The sequence below is a fragment of the Geospiza fortis genome, unplaced genomic scaffold, assembly GCF_000277835.1.
Source record: "Geospiza fortis unplaced genomic scaffold, GeoFor_1.0 scaffold206, whole genome shotgun sequence".
Classification (NCBI taxonomy): Eukaryota; Metazoa; Chordata; class Aves; order Passeriformes; family Thraupidae; genus Geospiza; species Geospiza fortis.
Genome location: NW_005054311.1, coordinates 8,020,458 through 8,033,897, shown reverse-complemented (window position 1 = coordinate 8,033,897; position 13,440 = coordinate 8,020,458). Strand labels below are relative to the sequence as shown.

Here is a 13,440-nt window from a genome sequence, read left to right as displayed (position 1 = left end):
CGACCGCAGCCTCTTCAGCGAGCAGGTGGGCGAGGGCCGGGTCGGGGGCTCCGGCACAGCTCCCGGGCTCAGGAAAGGGCTGCCCTCAATGGGAACGCAACTCTCTGGAGCTGGACACGCTCCTGGGCTGGGGCTGTGCAGGACAGGACGTAGCGGGGGTCGCGCTCCTTGCGCTGAACGAAGCCGAGAGAAGGAAAAGCCTGTGGGATTCCTGTGGGACTGGCTGTAGTCTGACCGATGTGGTCTTGTTTGTGAGACTGGCCGGGGTTTTGTGAGTGTGTGTGTGTATGTGTGTGTGTGTGTTTTCAAGCACTTTAAGTGACCTCTGTTTTGCAGATAGAAAGCTTAGACAAGAGTCTAGAAGACTTACTGACCAGGGTGGATGAATTCGTGGGAATGCTGGACATGGTATGTATACGTTGCATGTGGTTGTGTTTGGAAAGTCAGATTAAACAGTTTAATTGGTGTTTGTAAGTAAGACACAGAGAGAAAGAAGCCTTTAGTCTAGACATGCTCCAGTATGAAAACATGTTTGGTAATTAGATCGCTTATTTTGGTAATCAGGTAACTCATGGATGAAAACTACCAAGCTTTCATGTCAGAGCAAAATGTGTCCATATAGCTGTAGAATCATAAAGTCATATAGAACTTAGTTTGGAAAAGACCTCTAAAATCATCAAATCCAACCATTAACCCAGCACTGCCATATTCACCCCTAAACCATGTCCCTAAGTGCCACATCTTTCAAATACCTTCACCACTTCCCTGGGCAGCCTGCTTAAATGCTTGACAACCGTTTCAGTGAAGAAATTTTTTCTAACTGCATATTTGTGTAGTTATATTTATATTCTTGTCTAAAAGAACAGTATGATATTCTGCTTATTCCTGAAAATACATAGAGGCATCCTTTGTTTGGTTTATAATGAAAGTATCTAATCCGAGTTGCCAAACCACCAAAGCTAGATTTGTCTTTAGGGGACCCTCTTTTCAGAAAGGCAGCTTTGTTTTCACTTTTCTCATAGGGTTAGTTGGGGGAACTGAATGGAAAGTTCCTGTAAGCTGGCCCTGGTAGGCAGGCTGTCTTTTCAGTGTATCACATATGGTTCTCCTGCACAACTCTATTGTAGGCTTGGGGTTTTTTTTGTAATACCAGTAAGCTAAGATTTTCGTGGCCTGACTTTTTTAACAAACCTGAGGAAAAGTACAAATAGTAAAACTCAAGACAAAATTTTAGCTTAATACATTTAATTCTTTAGTGTGTCTTAGAAAATGTTCCATCTCAGTTCAGAAGAGGTTGTATTAGCCTGCTTCTAATAAAAGTATAAAGGTAAATATTAGTCTCTGCAAAATACATTTTCTTCAATGTTACTTAGAAACTATACAAAAATGCTATAGTGTATTGATTTTAATCTAGTGTTTTTATACTAATTTATTTATTTTTAAGTATTTTTAAGCTCTAAATTTTAGGCTGTTCATTGGAGCACAGTTCTAGTTTCCAGAATAAAATCTACTAAACATTTTGTTTCATTCATTGATTTTTGTATTATTTCTTTGCATTGTCTTTAGATTCGAAGTGATTCCTCTCAAGTTGTCAATGAAAGTATACCTCAAATTTATACAAAAGCCACAGAAATGAGGCAGATATATAGGAAGATTGACAAACTAGAGGTATGTATTTGCTGTCTTCTAGATGCATTTTGTTTCCTAACAAAGGGAAAGATCAATGTCTGCATATTTGTGTGTGTATGTGCACGCATGTGGAGTGAGCTCAGGTGCTCTCCATATCCATGCTGGGTTCAGTACTTCAGGGTTAATAAAGAAGACTACATTTATGAAGAATTTCTGGGAACTGTGGGAATTCCAGACATGTTTTAGATCTTTTTGTAACATATTTAAAAAAAAACAAATTGTTCGCTGACTGTTTGAAGCAAGGCAGTTTTTGTGTTAGCTTTCAAAGTTTGAGAAACAAATAAAATGAGAGATCTCTCAATCTCTAATAAAGCTTCAAGACTGTGGTTCAGATCCTTGGTTTTTCTTTTGGTAGTAGAAAGGCAGATAAGAGTCTAGATTCTGAAAAATCCAAATTAGTTATTTGAAAGGTAAATTGGAAAAACAAGATTATTTTATTAGATTTAACCTGGTTTTCAGCCTTTTAAGTATCTCAAGTAATTTCTAGCATTAAAATGGACTTGTAGGCAGAAGGGAAATAGAGCATGAAGTTTTTGACGACTCATTTAAGCAATGGATCTTTCACCACTCTTTTGCAATATGTAATCCTGTTTTATGTTGTTAGGGCAAGTGTCATATTTATTTTGTTGTTTTTTTTTTTTTACACCAGGCTTTTGTGAAAATGATTGGGAATAGTGTAGCTGGACTGGAAGAACGGGTCACAAAGGCAGAAACAGACCTTGGAGCTTTTCCGAGCACCTTCAAGAAAATCTTGCACACAATCAGCATGCCATCCTTCCTTAATGTAAGTAAAGTTTTGCTGCCATGTGACCAGCTTAGTTGCTCTGCTTACTAGACCATATGATTAAAATAATAATAAGTTTGTTGCACATGTATATGTACATTTTTAATATACTTTATTAGGATTTTTACAGAGTTCTCAGGCTTCTTTAAAAAAAAAAGGAAGCAACCAAACTTAATAATTTAATTTCTTACAAGGATTTGTGTAGCATTGCAAAACAAGGCTGAGCACACAAAGAAATTAATGTAAAGGACACAAACAGGCACCTAATGCACAAGCCTTTCTACTAAAGCACCCCTGATCTCTGGTGGTATGCAAAGCAAGTAGGAAGAGCCTGTACAGGCAACACTGCTAAAAGATCCTTCTGCATTGATAACATCACTGCACAAATGTTACCAAAAAGAAAATTAAAGCTAATTTGCACAGTATTTTTAAAATAAAGGTTATATTTATATTCGGTCCACACAGTTGGATAATCATGTTACCACTTTGGTAAGCTTTCTAAGATGCAGTTTTCTCCATCTTTCCTTGTGGACTGATTCTTTACAAAAGACTTGAAGCACTCTCTCTGGTAAATTTCAGAGATGCCTTACCTAACACTGAACTGGCACTGTGCCTCGGGTTTAAAATAATCTTTTGGTTAAAAAAAAAATCACCTGAATTCCTGATGCTTCTTGACATCACCTGGCAGTACACCATTTGTAAGTTCTACTCATTTGCATCTTGTCAGCTCACAGATTGTTTTATCTTTTAATGTATCCATCCTGTACTAACTCAGTTTTCTGTGTTCTGGTAAGAATGATGAAAAAAATAGCTTTGTAGAAGGGGAGGAGAGGAAGAAGGTTGTGGCTTTTCGAGGTATTTTTGTTCCTACATCTTCCAAGCATATATGACAGCAGAGAAAAATACATATAAAAAGAACGTGTGTTGTCTTGTTAAGGCTCAATTCAAGGAACTTGTTCTTCACTGCCGTTTACTGCAGTCTTTAAGTAAGTTAGTTTCTCATCTCATTTCTTCATTTTCCTTAGTGTTTAAGTTTAGGAGTTCTGTAGTTTATTTCTTTAAAAAAAAAACTAAAATCGACAACACAAAGTTGCACTTTATGGGCCAGTTACAAAACAAAAAACCTGCACAAGTTGCCTTGAAGAATATTCAACAGTATATTCCATTTTTTTCTATAAACAGTTACTAACCAAGGAATTACAGTTTTTACTAGAAAAGTTTACTAGTTCAAAGAAAGTACTTTTTTAGTGTTGTATGGAAACACTTTGTCAAATTAGCCATTTTTCCACAATTTAAAAGGTAGAAAATCTTTGAAAGTGTCAGGAGGGTGAACCTGGCATTTCCAGTGGTTTCTTAGCTTGATTATGGATAGCAGTAAAATAACACTCAGAACTTACTGGCATTATTTGATTCACTAAAAGGCAGGTTACTGTTCCAAAGTGTTTCTGGGTATTGCATAGTAAAATACCTACTTCCACTAGTAAGCACAACCATATGTGAATGAAGATGCCTATAGAGATTTCTCTGCTTGCCTGATATTTAACTAGCTCAGTGCATCAATGGTAAAATACATGTTTGGAAAAGAAGGTTATTCTGATGTCATGATTTTCCCTGTAGCTGTAGTTCACATATTACTGATAGTTTTAATTTACTCAGGTGCCCTCATTCTCTTCCATTTTAAATGTATCTATTTACACAAAGCTTCATTTTCTATTTCTCAAGATGTGTATTTATAATCTTCCTTTCAGATTTTGCCCAAAGTTCTTCCCTTGTGAATACCAGGCAGTGTATAATGTTTCTAATATCGCTAAAAATGTAGGCCCTCAAAAGTTAAAAATGTCTGCTAAGGAGCTGCAAAAATAACTGATCCTAAATGTGTGCTTAAGCAATTGTGGCTACTGTGCCTGCCTATAAATTTCCTCACTGGATTGAAATTACTCCCTTTTTGCGCAGAAGCAAATACAGCACCTCTTAAATCCATGTCAGGAGTTACAGAAAACCTATGACGTTAGATTCCCATGCTTGCAGATTGTTATGTGATAGGACAGTACAGGGTAGGAAAGCATTTTAAAAATCAGGACTTAGATTTTGAAGGTTGCTTTTACATTTGGCAAAAGTTGTGATATGGAGAACACTGATAATATACACTGTTTATAGATCAGATCTTTGTTTATATTTTTTAAATTTCATTGCAACTTGAATGGCAAAACAAACTTAGAGAAATTAATGGTATTGTAAAGTTAAAGACATAATATATCAGTAATTTTGTGTATAGCAGGAGAATATGTACTTCGTATGGAGTACAGGTATACAGCTCAACTGAATATTGAGAAATTTCTGCTTTGTTTTGTAGGTATGGTTACTTATATCTTCATTTTGGTGCTGTAAGACCATTCTAAACTCCAAGGCTATCAAACAATGATATTTGGTGTACTTCTAACTTCATTATTGGTGAAGACTAAGTTCCTCATTCCAAATTGACAGGGCTCTATGAAACAGTTCATCAAAATCTTTTTATTAGTTGAAAAGAACTTTAAATGAGTGAAATCTTGATTTCAAGCATTCTATTTCATGCCAGGCATTGAAAACGTACCCTGTGTCTGCGTTGTGTTGCAGCTTTATGTACCCTCAGCAAGGCTGACACAGTAGTCACTAGTGGTCCTTGATGTTGTCTCTTTCAATGAGCCATTGGATACAGCAAAACATTGTACAGTTAATATGTAAAAGAAACACGTATACCTTCCCTGAAAAACAGTGTAACAGCTCTTTTCCAGTCCACTCCCGGATTATTTTTAACACTGTGTCATAATAAGAAGCTCAGCAGCAGCAGCAGTATTCTTGAAAGAATCATTTGCTAGGTGTGTTTCCATAGGAAGACTTTTTGAGTAACTAAATGAGAACCCAGGCCCAGAGTTGACTCAAAAGAAGCGGCTGAGGAGAATTTGAAGGCTGGAGCAGAAAAGTTAAAGGTGTATGGCTTGGAAAGGATGAAGGTTACAATGACTCTCCCATCAGCTGGATGGTGGAGTTTGACTTCTGCAGTACTGGCATATCGTACATGTTCCAGGACTGGGTCCTGTTTAGGTGCTGGAGTGGCAAAGGTCAAAGGCTGGATTTCTTCACTAATTTTAGGAACATGCTGGACTCATCTGAGCTATGATAAAGAATTCATTCAACTAAGTAGATATGCCTTAAAACTTTTCTTGTTTTGCATTTTAGCTCTGCAGGCTTTGTTTTAAAATGCTTTATGAGAAAGGCAAAAAATAAATTTCTCTAATTTGCAGAAATCGTCTTCCTCACGACAGCAGCAGACCCTCTATGAACCTCCAGTCCTCTTCAAGACAGAAGACTATTTTCCATGTCTTAATGAAGCACCTCATTGATGATTTTTTGCTTTGGGATTGATATGAATCAGCCAGAATAGAGAGAGCCAAGTGAACAAAAGGAATGCCAACCTCAGAACAGCTGCATTTTCTAAGCACTATTGATGGCATATTGCCATTCTGATTCTCATTGTCTTCCTTCAGGCAATATTTTCAGGTAATCTTTGTTTGTGCACATTATTTCAAAAGCCTTCCTAAAACACCATGTAAGTTTTCAGATTATTTTAGGGAAGGAATTTAAGAATATTTTTGCATTACATTTTTTTAATATGGAAATAATAGGAAACATACTATTGTATATAAGTTTTTTAACACGTAATTATCTGTGCTGCTGTAAATGTAAATAGCTAGATCACAAGGAGGGGTTTTTTTGTCTTTTTTCATAATACGCTGATTGAGGTGAAAGAAAAGCTATACATTAGGTTTCACATCTATTCCAAGGTTTTAAGGCTGGTCCCTGCAGTTTGTACAGAGAAATGCACCACATTGGGATGTACTTATTGCAGGGGCAGGACTTGGAAGGTCATCCAGGAATCAAGGACATGGCTCAATCCATGTGATGTAGTCCTAGTTCACAAAGTAAACATCCTACCCCACTGATGATCCTCAGGTCCCAGTGACCCAAGCTTTTAATTATTGCATCATTGTATTGTTTGATGTGTAACCAGGTGGACGTGAAATAAATTTATATATATAGAGAGAGATATAGATGTTTAAAACCTGCTGTCAAAAAGAACAAGTATCCAAGTTGGGGAGGGTTGGCCCTGGACTGAACCTCAATCACGTACCTGACCAGATTGCTTTTCCTTCACAACTCTCTGTGGATAATGAGGCTTCCCATTCTGATTGCAATTTATATTATCAATAAACTAATAGCTGGCTAACCCCTGTTGTGGTCTTGCATTTCACTGGACAGTATTTACCCACCTAGCAGGTGTTAATCATAAATTGATGTATTCCTCTGAACAAGTTTTATCTCTGCTGCTCTATTGCCAGTGTGACTCACTAGAATACTCAAAATTCAAGTCTGGGAGGAGTACTTTAGAGAAACAATATTTCTCTAGATTCCATGTTGCACGCACAAAAACGTATGTAGTTGCAAAGCAGAGATTATATATTAATAGATCCTGTCTCCAAAGACAGCAGGGATTGGCTTCTAAAAGTCTTAAATGTATCTGAAGCAACACTTATTAAACTTTAAAACAAGCATTTTCAAGTCAGAGTTAGTAGGCTCTAAAAGTAGTTCTGATGTAAAACTTACCTGAATTTTAACATAGGAAAATCACATAAACATGCAGAAAGAAACAGACATGACTTTGAAGCAGGGCTCCCCTCCCATCCTCCTTGTTTTCGTAAATAATTCATTATTCAGATGTTCCACTGGAGCAACAGTTGCATTTCTAAAAGGCGTGGTGCCTTTCAGTGTATGCATGAATAATGCTTGAAGGTTTATCCCTCCTCAGTGGGATCTAATAAAATTACACACTTAGTGTAGGAACAGAAGGCTGCAGTCTAGTACTCTTAAACATGCTAACGCTGGTATGAAAAAAAAAGTAATCTTTAGAGCAACTTTCTAATTAAATGAATCACCTTCTCAAATAACTTTGTCTTCTGCTGTGTGGAGCCAAAATGCAGTTTCTTTTAAAGAGATGATGTTTGAAATATTAATAAAGACTTAAGCAAGTTTATGCAGCTGAATATTTTTCACACAATATTGTTCATATTAATAAGAGTGAATGTTCATATATCCTGCAGTGGGCATTTTTGTTGAACTGTTGTATGGAAAAAAAGAGCTGTATCTTCAAGGCACGCCACCAACAAAAATCAGACAGTTCTATAACTAGTATAGCTCTATGTTGGAACTTCTCCAAAATATTTTTATTACTGAAAATAATGGACAGTACATGGAAACTTTGTTAAGGAAATGCTGTAAAAGACAGTAAATGAATTGTGGCTTTTAAAAATACATGGTATAAAATACCAAGGTCACAGTTAATCTGTTACGAAATTGAGCTCATGGTTATGAAATTAAGGCATTCTCATAATACTGACAAAATACACCCTGCTGTTGGTTTGTTTGCACCTTTGCTGTCTCCTTATTCATGGTCAGCCTCACCTTGCAGGAATAGCATAAAAAACATCCGAAGTTCGCACTCAGTAAAGAAATACTCAGAATATTCCTTTATTCTGTCTGCTGTTACTTTGTATTAGTATAAAACTAGTAATAACTGTATTGTGAATTAGGTTCAATATTTACTGGGTTTGCTAGCTGTAAACAAAATCTGAATCTCAAAATCCACTGATACCAATATTCACAGCCCCAGAAGGCTCTACATGCATCTTTCTCTACACCATGTTTATCCTCTTGCCTGAGTTCCAAGATACAAGCCAGTACCTATGGGGCTACATCACCTGTTTTTACCATGAGAGCTCTTCATGTAGAACTGGTGTAAAGCAAGATGTGGTTCTGCTGTGCTGCTGAAGGTTGAGTAACAGGCACATGAAATGAGCTAATGTTTAATATCAACAAAGGAGTCTACATACACATCTTACTTTTCTTTCTGTCATTTAGCAAACATTTTAAAGCAATCCTAGCAAAAGTAATGCTAAAAAGTTTTATATTCCTATAGTTATGTACATTCTAGGCCCATGTTAAAATTAGCATTAGCCTAACGCTAGTTGAAACTGATGCAGCTTTTTAAAAATTATCTGTTTGCTGTACAATGTATGTCAATATGTCACAGAAGCTGCATTCACAAGGTATATCACAGTCAGGTTGGACCGAATGTTAGAGGCCTACACTTTTCATAGCTCCTGGACAAAACCAAGCATGATCTGTCTTACATAGATATTTAATCATATGATAAACTATGCCTGAAGTCAGCACATAAAGATTTATATTTGTATTTAATTATTTTTGGACCAGCAGATTTTGTTCCAATCAAGCAGTGCTGCAACTGCAGTAAAGCCCAAAGAAATTACAGAAGGATGCAGATGACTGAAATGGAAAGAAACAGGTTTGATAATTTATCTGATCAAATAAGATAAATTACTTAAAAGATGCACTGGATTACATTGACATAAAAACCTGTGGCATTTCATTACTTCTGCTGACAATAACCTTCAGGGTTAAGTAGTTTTACTTACAACACTAAGAATTAAGTAGCAAGGTAAAGCTGTAAAGAGTGATCCTGAGTGAAAGACCAAGCAGAATGAGAAGGAAGAGGAAGACAGCTTGCACCTTTGTCTGTGAAAAGAACTTTATATTTGGAATTGGTAAATAATGCTCCCATTTAAAGCAAAAAAGAAAAAGAAAAAAAAGGGGAATGTTTTTTTAAGTGATTACTTTTTAAACTCCCTCACTTTTCGTAGAAAAGGAATTGGTCTACTACCAGCTACCAAGAAAATCCTTGAAAAGCCAAAATCCCTGTCAGATACAGCTGTGGTCAAAGAGCACTATAACAGGAGTTGGTATCTTTGTAGCCACTGCAGCTAAATCCATCAGGGGTGAGGAGTTTCCAGCTGCTGGGATTCCCATCCCTGTAGGAGCTGAGCTGCTGTGGCAGGCTGTGCTGCAGCAGCAGAGCAGAGGCTTTGTCCACTCAGCTGCTTTTGCTGATTCTACTTCAAGCCGATGGGTGGTAGTACAACCTAAAGATGGTAGTACAGACTCCAGCTGATGTCAGAGATTTTGGGAGTGTTCTTGACTTTCTTGCCTCATGTTATCTACTCACAAACTCTTTCAATGCTGGTCATTTTTTAATGATTTTGAAAAACTGTAAAGGATATGGGAATGGTGCATGATGTCTTAATAAGGACAAGAAAAATAGAAAAAAGGAGGACAGAAGCTGTTGCTCGTGGGCAGTACAGTGCAATGCCAGGGAGACAGAAGGCAATCATCTATAGATACAGACTGTGAAAAGGAAAAATTAAAATAATGCCTTTGGAATTATGTCAGACTAAAGGATATGGTAGGGAAACCAAAATATCCTGTCTAAAATCCACATGGAAGATCAAAACGATATTTCATTTTTGTCAGCTTTAATATTGTCTGTACATTCTTTGGTGGACTTATTAAAGTGATACAAATACATTAAAATTGCATCAATAATCATTCCAATGTGCTATCTATATGGGATCTTAAATAGTATATTTTAAAAGTGTGTCGAAAATACAGATATATGAATGTGCTGACAGACCTAAGAAAATGAACTGAATGTTAGCAAGAATTCTATCAGAGGGTTCAGAGTGAAAAGACAAAGGGACAGAATTCATGCGAGAAAAGTGCACTCGCTGAGAAAAGAAGGATAAGTATCCAATTCAATTTCTCATCTCCTACTGTTTCAGAAGCTGTAGGTTTCATGAGAATAGCTCAATGCCTACATTATTTAAAAATAAATTAATTGCCATCTGTTCCTTACAGGTGACACTGTCAGGAGTTTCTTTACAAACAAAGCAACCTTTAAGAAAAAACAAAAGGAGAAATTTCCACAATCCTAGGACATTAAAACTGAGGGCTGGCACTAGATATGACAGAAGCACCTGAGAACTGCATACTGACAATAAAGCTGGTTCTGATTGATTCATAAAAATAAAATTTTAAAAAGGTAAAAGTGAATGGTAAGAGCCTTGTGCAGGAATGGAAGAGGCAGAAAATAGCATAGCCAGGAGAGAAGCCAGGGCATGTGCCAAGGTGTGAAATTGTGGTGACAGAGCTGTGAGCAGCATCCACAGACGAAGGCAAGATCCCTGAACTGGAAGGTAAGAATGGAGATCCACAACAGACATGACATATATATGTGATGTTATGTTTTTACATTTAGGAGCTTTTTTTCTCCCTCCAGTGTGCACTTTTCTGAAGTACATACTTTTGGGAGGGGCTATACCTGTACTAGAACTGTGGATCAATTCTAGTGTGTGTGTCTGGACCAGGCTGCTGTTACTGCCTCTGGTTACTGCCTCTTTCTCGAAAGCAGTAGGACTTGCAGGTAGCTAGCCACGTCATTGGACTGTTCTGGCTAAAAATCAGTCCTGCCGAGCCAAACAGTCCAGCCCCAGCACTGATGTCTTGGCACAAAGGTGACGGGTGACACTCCTCTACTCCCAGCCATCCCCCTGAGAAGGCAAGCAAAGCACTTACCCTGGCAGTGTGTCCCCATGTACAGCTGGGGAGATGCCTGCTGTGGAATTAACATCTGTTTCCTTCATGTGTCTTTGATTAGCCCTTTTGTCTCCAGGGATGGCTTTGCAATTTGTGTGGAAACAAGAGGGAAAGAAGAACAGGAAAGAAATAAGGTATTGGGAATAACCTTCTTGTTGTCATTGCAGAGATGTCTGTGTGTCCTGCTCAAATGCCTGCTTCCAGCAATATATATAAACTAAAATGTGATGGTTCATCTGCTAGTGATACACTGTGCCCTTATTCTTGGTGTCAGAGGTTGCTGGGAGCTTTTGTGGAAGTGTGCTTGTTGCATCTAAAATCCAGTGTATTATTAAGCAAAAAAAAAGTATTTGGGAGGAAAAATACTAAACAATATAATTGAAGAAAATTTGTATTTTCTTTCTGGATTTATTACCGTGGCTTCTCCTGAATTTAATTGTGTTTCTGTAGTTGAAGGACAATATGAAGCAGTAATGCCAGAGGAGTCTTGCCTAAGGAAAATCAAGTAGGATATTGTTAGCTAACAAGGTAGATGAGCAGTTCCATTGCAAACTCATTACATGTACCAGTGAGGTACATGTAATGATCAAGAATCATGAAGTCAAGATTCTGCTAAGTGAGTTGGATGAAATTCTGAGGACGCAGAATCAATAACAAAGAGGTCAGTGAAAGCAGGGTTATAGGAGATACCAGTGTCCATCTTGAATAGCATTCTGTCTCTCATTAGTTTGCACTATGGGGCTGCCTCTGGGTGTAAAATGGATTCTTTTGAAACTGAATACAGCCAAGGACTTGCTCAGGAGTTTAGCTGACTTGCTGCAACTGCTGTTGGGTGTTCATTCCATGCTGCTTGCCATGCAGTTTTAGGCCAAGATGAAACTCAGTGAAACATTAAGCTACAAATCAACCTGAACTACTGTGCTGAAGTACTTGGTAGCTCAGTCATAGCCCCAGGGTGGCAAACACCACTCTGCAGGGGTAAAAAGACTGAACCAAAGCTCTGGGATGAATGCAGATGTGATGGTGCTTGAATATGGATATTGTGGGGATTGTGAAAAGCCTGATGTAAATGTCAGGTTAGAAAGCTGCTGGAGAGGAGATGGTGGAGGGGTAGACATAGATCTTCTAACTGGAGTAAGTTCAGTTCAGGTCCACAAAGACAATTAAGGGACTGGAACATCTCCTATGTGGAGCGTCTGGGAGAGATGGGATGGTTCATCCTGAAGAAGACTCAGGGGTGATCTCATTAGTTTGTATAAATACCTCAAGGGAGGGAGTGGAGGAGAGGAAGACAAGTAATTCGCAGCAGTGCCCACTGGTAGGACCAGAGGCAGTGTGCACAAAAATAAGATCTCCTTGCCAAAGCACCTTCTCTGTTGCATCCCACATTCATATTTTTGAACCCTGTTCCCACAAGCTTCCTTTAATATACTCTAATTCTTTTATTGGAGGACACAATCAACAGTTATGAGCCATCTGTGTTGCTCATCCTCTTGTAGTAATCTCTGTTATTTCCTTTTCCATGATCTCTTCCGTTGGCTGAAGAATCACAGAATGGCCTGGATTTGAAGGGACCTTAAAGATCATCTGGTTCCACCCCTCACCATGGGCAGGGATACTTTCCTCTAGAACAGATTGCTTAAAGCCCTGTTATTTTGTGTATGAAGCTTCCATGTTTTTGCTGCTTTTCTCTGATCCTTTCCCACTAATGCTGTATCCTATTTGAGATCAGAAAGCTAGGACTACCCATGTAATTTAATGCAGAAGCAAATCAGAGGTTTAAACAGTACCACAACCTGCCTTTATCTTGTTTCTTCACCACTTATTTCTCTGTATCAGATGTGCTTCCTTGTCTTATTCTGAATGTTTAAACTGATGGTTTCCAGGACATATCAGAGTTGTGTGATCTCATTTATGAGTAACTGCTCAAATTTACTTTCTGACTCATAATGTGGTTCATGTATAAGGATATTTTAATGTAATAGCTAAATCTGTGGCTGTTAAGCAGGAGCTACTTCCAATCAGTAGGATGAGGTTTTGCTAAAACAAAGGTTATGTGGATCAGATATAAAAAGCAGTAGATTGTGGGGCAATGCACAAGAAGGCAAAATAGAGGTGCTGCATTGCTCAGTGTGTTTGTGTGGACACACCACTACTGGAGGCCAGCAACTGGCCTGGTTGTCTGACCCCTTTGTGTATTCGTGCTCACCTGGACTGTCATTTACCTTTTCTTATCATAGCTACAGAGCAGTGGTCCTGGTAAAATGGTGTTTAAACTCAACCTGAGGTACTGTGCTGAAGTAGAAAGCCCATGAAGCATGTTCCAAATACTGTTCAGCCCACTGCAGCCTTAGAGGAGAGAAGGAACACTTTGAAGAAATGACAGAAACTCTCGTTCTTTTCAGTACTCCTAAATCCTTCTT

The 13,440-nt window shown here is 38.0% G+C and overlaps 1 protein-coding gene across 1 annotated transcript; it reads left to right on the top strand.

Annotated features, from left to right (window-relative positions):
• Positions 1–6: 6 nt before the first annotated feature.
• Positions 7–6,740, top strand: BLOC1S4 (biogenesis of lysosomal organelles complex 1 subunit 4). Its single transcript, XM_005419381.2, has 5 exons — positions 7–25; positions 337–408; positions 1,567–1,668; positions 2,339–2,473; positions 5,758–6,740. Exons 2-5 carry the CDS (start codon positions 397–399, stop codon positions 5,854–5,856), a joined length of 348 nt encoding a protein of 115 aa, XP_005419438.2. The 5' UTR covers positions 7–25; positions 337–396; the 3' UTR covers positions 5,857–6,740.
• Positions 6,741–13,440: the final 6,700 nt, after the last annotated feature.